This window comes from Microplitis demolitor, chromosome 3 (assembly GCF_026212275.2).
Source record: "Microplitis demolitor isolate Queensland-Clemson2020A chromosome 3, iyMicDemo2.1a, whole genome shotgun sequence".
Taxonomy (NCBI): Eukaryota; Metazoa; Arthropoda; class Insecta; order Hymenoptera; family Braconidae; genus Microplitis; species Microplitis demolitor.
In genome coordinates, this window is record NC_068547.1 from 4390552 (window position 1) to 4398122 (window position 7571).

A 7571-nucleotide genomic window follows, 5' to 3' on the forward strand; every position below is an offset into this window, starting at 1 on the left:
AAAGTAGTTATAATTAAAATTTACTTTATTTGATAAATACAATTTACTTTCAAAAATTTACCTTCTATTTTGAATATCGGATAGTCTTTTGACGTTAAATACTTAAATTAAAAAAAAAAAATAAAAACAGTCTCAAATGTACAAGAAATATTTTCAATAATTATTAATACATATAATAATAATGTAAAAATTAATATTTTTGACAAGAAATTCGGCCATTGGTGTAATAATGAAAATTTTTTAATAACAACATTATTTTTCAGTTTGATTTAAATAATTAGCATAATTTTGGTAGCAAAAAATTGCACTTCCATTAATAAACACTAATTTAAATACTTAAAATAATGATCATTAATATCAAAGACAAAATAAAAATAAAATTCAATAGAGATTCATCGCTATTAATTATTTAATAATTAATTAGACAATTGATTAATTAATTAATTATTAAATTATTCAAATGTAAACAATTATCACTTTACCTCGATCACATTTACGTCAGCGAAGATTCGATTGTCCATAAATAAACTTGATATAAAGTGATTCAACGTTTATTTTTAAATAATATTTTGTTTTTTGTTTTTAACAATAATTTAAATAATCACTTGATCACATTTTGTCGTCTGTAATTTCAAGAAATTGCGCGTAAAAATCACGTGAACACTCACCTTTATTATTAAACACAAATTTATAATAACTACCATCAGCGCATATCACTGCAACAAAATATATAGCATATAAGATTAATGGTATTAGTAAAATAGATAAATGTAATTATTACAAAAATAAACTTCAGTATTCTAAATATATAAATTAGAGTGTGTTAAAAAACATTCTTTTTTTGGTCACCACCAAAAATTGATAGGACATGTCAAAACAAAAAATCTGTCAGAAAAATTTTTTTTTGTTTTGAATTTTTTTACTCTCCAGGGAATCAGTATATTAAAAAAAATCAATAAAAGTTTCTGTCGAAAATTGAATACTCTACAAAATAGGTCACTTATCATTTGTCGATAAATTTAAATTTTCAAAAGTTATTCGAGGTCAAAGTCGGGTTCATAGTAAATTTTAGTATTATTTTACTTTTTCAGCGAAACTATCAGACTTATCTTAAAATGTTATAAGACTTTTTTTGTAGATCATTTCATTTCCTACAAATCATCTTCTATCAAGTTTCCGAACTTTTCGAAAGTTTTTTAGTTATTTGCATTTCAAAGTAAGGAAATAAAATTGATCAGAATACGATTTCTTGAAACGAATAAAAATTTGAATGCAAGTAACTAAAGGGCTTTCAGAAATTAAGAAAACTTTGCGGAAATAAGGTGTAGAAAGTGAAATGATCTACAGAAAATTTTGACATATCCTATCAATTTCTGGTGGTTTCCAAAAAAAAACTTTTTCGACACACCCTAATAGAAATACATCTATATGTTACCTATAATACTATTATTAGTGCCAAATGCACACAAACATTGTGGACCACCTGGTACTTGAAATTTACAAAAACTCCAACTAGAACTAAAGTATTTTGGTAAAAATGTTGCTGATGCCAAACTAGACTGACGATTTAATTTTTGATCTTCAACAGCAAAAACGTGGACTGTTCCATGATCACTTGCAACGCATAACCACGTTGAGTCATGATTAAAATTGATGCTAAAAAAAAATTTAGTAGTAATAATTTTAAATAAATTTTTCAAAAATATATGTATATATATATATTTTATAAATAATTACCAATAAATATTAGCGTGATTAGCACCTCGTCGTAACTCATTGATCATCGTACCAGTTTGTGTATCAAAGACCCTTATCAATGTACCTTTTTCAGATGATGTTGCTAATCTAGTACCTTGTAAATTTAATGCAATGCATGATAATGGTGTTTCATGTGCTTCTATATTCAAAGGTTGCTTTTCCGTATTCGCTAAGTCAATTACTATATTTAAAAAGTGAATATATAATTAATTAATTTGAAACAAATAATTGATATACATTAAAATAATTTATTAATTAAACTTATCATACTTTGTATGTGTCCATTTTTACGACCGGGAAAAGCTAGTAATGAATTATCACTATTAGGGCATAGTACACAAAGTCCTCGTGGATTCGGATTTGTCTCAAAAACATGTAACTGTTGAGGATTTTGTGTGAAAGTAAATACTTTTATTATACCCTCGAGAATAGCAACTATTCTATCACGACGTAATTTGACTCCTTTGACAGGTGCATTAAATTCTAAAGTAATTGCTGGTAATTTTTTAATATCATCCCATATAATAACTGCAACAAAAAAAATTATTTAAAACAAAATTTGATGAGTATTTAAATAAAAATAAAAAATTCATATATTTAACTACTAATTTGTTGATTTTTGTAACAATTGTTATTTACGTATGTTATTACTTGTTGTTGTTACTTAAGTATGTGCATAAATCAAATGTTTGATTGTACTGTTAATAAATAATTTCATTTGTACTATGAGTTTTTAAAATTACTATTAATCAATAATTTAATATTTTACTAGTATTAAAATATTTAAAATAAATGATTTTCATAATAGGAGTTATCAGATATTTTCAGCTGAGTTTTTTTCGGAAACAATATCTCTAAATACAAACTACATACTGCACATTGATGCACTACTGTCTAATCTAGCGGAGTACGTTTTAATTGTTTGATAATATTCGTTTAAGAGAAAAACTCGGTCAAAGTTTCCATTTACTGCACAAGTGCAACGAAGATCGTACCGTTCGTGGATTTGAGTGCAATAGATAGAAAAGTTTGAACTCTTAATATAAATATTTTTAAATAGATTCCATTTATTTTTATGTATTTTAAAAATTTCTAACGAATATGAATAGAAGTTAAAAATTTTTTTATTTTCGGTTACTAATTAATAAATACGAGCAACCTAGTCACTACGTGACTGCCTGAGTCTTACTACCAAATTTATAAAATATGATTTGAATTTAACTGGTTATTAAAATCTATACTATAAAATTAACTCTAGTATCTTTTGTCTATTTCTATTATCATTTAAATTTAATGAAACAAATCTCATCATTAACTCGCAAACTTATTGATTTCTATGATTGTATAATAATGGGATTCTTGAAAAAAAAATCTACACACAGTCAAATTTTTTTTTAGCAGTTGTCTAATATATTTTTTTTTACTGATACTAAATAAAATCTGTTTAATTTTAATTATCATAGAAGACATGGCATAGACTAAATTTTTCTTATTTTCTCTTAATTATATATATAATAGTTATATATAATCAGTGATATTCAGTGACAGAATAATTAAAATATTAATTTATTTAAAGAAAATAAATACGATCGTCTTTTTTCCCGCGTAATTTAAATGTAATTCGAATGATATAGATAAATTTATTTATCTCGATACTTGGCAAGAGAAAAGAGTTTAAACCATGCAAAGGCACAAATCCTAGTCAAGGCCTTTCTAACGATACCAAATTTAATAACATTTACATATTCTATCATATAGATATGGCTGGAACAAAATTTTCCTTATTCTCTTAATAACACAGCTGATAATAAATAAATAAATAACATACCTCTATTAGTTGGATAAACAGGTTTATCTCCACCGCCAATAAGTGCTAAATAATTGCATCTAAAGAGCATTTCAACGTATCCAAGACCTCCATCATTAAAATCATGACGTTCTTTTTCTTTCAGTGGGTCACAATTATAAACACGATACCCATTTTCCATTCCACAAGCGAAACATCCTAAAAAAATTAATAATAACAAATACAAAACTTTTTCATCATAAATTAATTATCATTAACAATTAAAACAACTCTACAATAATAATATAAAATATATATGTAATATTATACCTTGATCTTGATTAAAACCGGCATAAACCAAGCCATTGCTATAAGTATTTCCCGTACTTAAATTCATTTTAATATTTTGTTTACATAAATAAATTGTTAGCTGATAATTACTTATTAGTTATTGTTATTCAATTAATCAAAATAAATTTCAAAAAACTGACTAAATCGGCAATAATAAACCACATGGTAATTTTAATATTTTCATTATTATAATTGTCACCATTTTCACGCGTGTCGTGTATATGTTATGCATATGTACTGACTTGACACAAATAAAAAAAAAGTAACGTCACAATACTCACGTTTAAATAAAAAATTTATAAATGATATATATAGATTTTATGTGTATGTACATATATAGATGTATAAGTATATTCGAAATATTTAAAGTTTAATCATAAACTTTAGCTGTATTAAAGATTGTTTTTTATATTAATCAGCTGATAAATAGAGCAACTAACTGTTTGTGAACCGATCCCACAGTTTATTCTTTTTTTACTTTTATTTTCCGGGTGTGTTACATACTGTAAAGATTACTACTACACATGTATGAGTGTGAATGTAGCTGACAATTGGCAGTTTTTAAATTTTTGAATAAATAAAAAAATGCAAGTAGAATAAAAATTTAAAAATATGTATTTATATTATTAAAAAATCAGTATGCGCATTTTTTTAAATTTCATTATTTGAATTTATATATTTATTTACTCAAAATTTATAAATTGTTGGATGTCGGCTACATTCACGCTCATTTACATGTACATATTATTTTTCGTGTGTTTATCGTAACTTATATCCTCTTCGTCTCTATCTAATATTTTAAAAATGCGCATGCGGAAAAAGAAGTGGGAGAAAAGAGAACAAAAAATTTTAGTTCAAAATTCGTCCGTTTCAGCGCTAGTTTACTAAGTTCGCGCGCAAAAAAATCTAGCAACAAGAAACTAAGTTTGAACTATATGAGTGGGAATGTAGCAGACAATTGTCAATTTTTTTAATTTTAGAATGAAGGAATAAAATGTGAGTCAAGATCTGTACGCGCTTCGAAATGCACCCTCATTAATTATTCTAATTACTTGCGCGGTAAATTTAAGTATTTGAAAAATAAATTATTAGAAATTGAAGAAAGCTGAAACTTGTACATCAAAATAAAATGGCGGCAGAATATGATCAAAAAATATTTAAAAAAATAAAAAAAAAAAAACACTTGAGTGTTTGAACAAACCTTGGTGGGGAAATAATATGCAGAAGGGTGTCCTAATACACTTGGAGATTTGATTTAAATTGCTCCAAGTGCATTGCAGCTAAAAAAACGTCACTTTACTGCTATTTCCCACCAGACGATGCCAGATGAGTTTGCTCAGGAACGTGGAAGATATCAGCATCAGCAACTTGCAACACTTTACACTAGCACTAAACACTCAACACTTAGCGACACCACAGACACTTTGCACAATTTAAATTTTACAAACACTGCATATTTTAACTAAATTATTATAAGCAATAAATTTTATGGATAATTCCACGAATTAACTGCAATACTGTGCATTAATTTAAACGCACAGAAAGATCTGGACTTCTACTGTCATTGTCGATGATACTGATGCTCGCTCTTTGTATTCACTGGATTGTTAATCATTGAACAATAAAACACAATTAAATTTATTTTATTTTTTTTACACACTCACTAATTCTTTGAACAATACTAACCACGATAATAAATATCATAATTAATTTAAACAGCTACCACTCGAAAATTTATTCGCGTTCACGAATGACCTGATAAAAACTTTTTTCAAATATTTTATTTTAAAAATAATTTATTCAAATGATATCACTTACACTAAATTAATTAAACTAATGATTATATGTATATTTTAAATAATTCATGTACGATTAATATATTAAAATCTTAAAAAATATTAGCAGGTTATTTCTGCAAGTTAACGTTCCGAAAATAAAAGAAGACTGAGCGTCAATTTGCTGCCTCAAAAATCTCAACGGCTTGAACCCCCCACTTTTTTGTAGGCCTTGTGATCTAATTGGTTGAAAAAAGAGTTTGTGTTTAGGCCATTTTTGTATCATTTAAAAACACATAATATGTAAATTTAATTAATTTATTTGGTTGAAGAAAAAGACAAGTCATTAACGTGTGGTTTAAAAAAATTCACGGATAATTGATATTGGAATAATATTTAAAATATAATAGAATATGAAATAAAAATAAATTATTGATTTTAAAATTCTCAGAAAGTAGTCAAGACTTGATTCGCAGAAATTAATACTGAACGTGTTCTTAAAGAAGGTAGTACCACTACATAAAGCCGTAAGACGAAGATATTTTTTTTTTTTTTTTTTTTTTTTTTTTTTTTTAAGTAAACATTCAGTATTAATTTCTGAGAAACAATTCTTGACTACTTTCGGCGAATTTAAAAATCAATAATTTATATTCATTTCATATTCTACTTTTATTTTAACTATTATTCTAATATACATAGTCTGTGAGTTTTTTTAAACACACGTTAATGACTTGTTGTTTTTTAAACCAAATAAATTAATTAAATTTACATATTATGTGTTTTTAAATAATATAAAGAAATGGTCTTAACAAAAACTCTTTTTTCAACCAATTAGATCACAAGGCCGGAGAAAAGTGGGGAGTTCAAGCCGTTGAAATTTTTAAAGCAGCAACTTCACGTTCAGTCTTTTTTTATTTTTGGAACGTTAACTTGCAAAAATGACCTGCTAATTTTTTAAAATATTTTAATACATTGATCGTACATGAATTATTTAAAATATACGTGTAATCGTTAGTTTAATTAATTTAATGTGTGATATCATTTAAATAAATTATTTTTAAAATAAAATAATCGAGAAAAGTTTTTATCAGCTAGTTAGTGAACGCAAATAAATTTTCGAGTCGTGGCTGTTTAAATTAATTATGATATTTATTATCGTGGTTACTGTTGTTCAAATAATTAGTGAGTGTATGAAAAAATTAAAATAAATTCAATTGTGTTATTGTTAAATAATTAACAATCCAGTGAATAAAAAAACGGAAGTGTGTTTGTGGAATTTTTTTTTTTAAATGGCTGACAATTTAATCATTAACAATTTCAATTTACCTGAGAGTGTATAAACAATTAATTATTCATGGTTACTCATCAAAATATTAGTGAAACCCATAAATTATTGACTTGTTGCAGTAATTTTTGATTATAATCAAATAATAATTTCAATTACGTGATAGTGAATGCAAGATACGATAATTTTTTTGTTTTTAAACAAATGGATCTAGTTAATATTAAAATATATATTTTTTAAATTAATATAGTAGACTATATAATTAGTTTAATTAATATAATTCTTGATACATAAAAATTTTAATGAAATTATTAAATTTCAATTTTGAAATTTCGCGCCAAGTTGGCGCTACTGCGCGTTGCTGTATTCAATGTTCAAATTTTTGCTATAGTGGAGGGGGTCGAAAACTGCAAAATCGATTGTTTAGTATCAACTAGAGGTCCAATAGCAGCAGTCAGTATCATCGACAACGGCAGTAGTAGTCTAAATCGTTCTTTACGTTTAAATTGGAGCACAGTATTGCAGTTGATTCGCGGAATTATCCATAAAATTTATTGCTTATAATAATTGTTTAGTTAAAATGTGCGGTGCTTGTAAAATTTAAATTGTGCAAAGT

General features: G+C 25.7%; 1 protein-coding gene across 5 annotated transcripts; it reads right to left on the minus strand.

Moving 5' to 3' along the window:
• Positions 1-215: 215 nt before the first annotated feature.
• Positions 216-4651, minus strand: LOC103580675 (WD repeat domain phosphoinositide-interacting protein 3). Of its 5 annotated transcripts, none has more exons than XM_008562512.2 (7): positions 4583-4651; positions 3875-4398; positions 3587-3763; positions 2029-2286; positions 1738-1939; positions 1436-1656; positions 217-716 (listed from the first exon to the last, which is right to left on the minus strand). In XM_008562512.2, the coding sequence occupies exons 2-7, from the start codon at positions 3939-3941 to the stop codon at positions 610-612; spliced, it is 1032 nt and encodes a 343-aa protein (XP_008560734.1). In that variant the 5' UTR covers positions 3942-4398; positions 4583-4651; the 3' UTR covers positions 217-609. The 5 variants fall into 5 exon arrangements, with proteins under 5 accessions (XP_053593246.1, XP_008560734.1, XP_008560731.1 ...); XM_008562509.2 differs by having other exon boundaries at positions 3875-4410; positions 4583-4645; XM_008562511.2 differs by having other exon boundaries at positions 3875-4413; positions 4583-4633.
• Positions 4652-7571: the final 2920 nt, after the last annotated feature.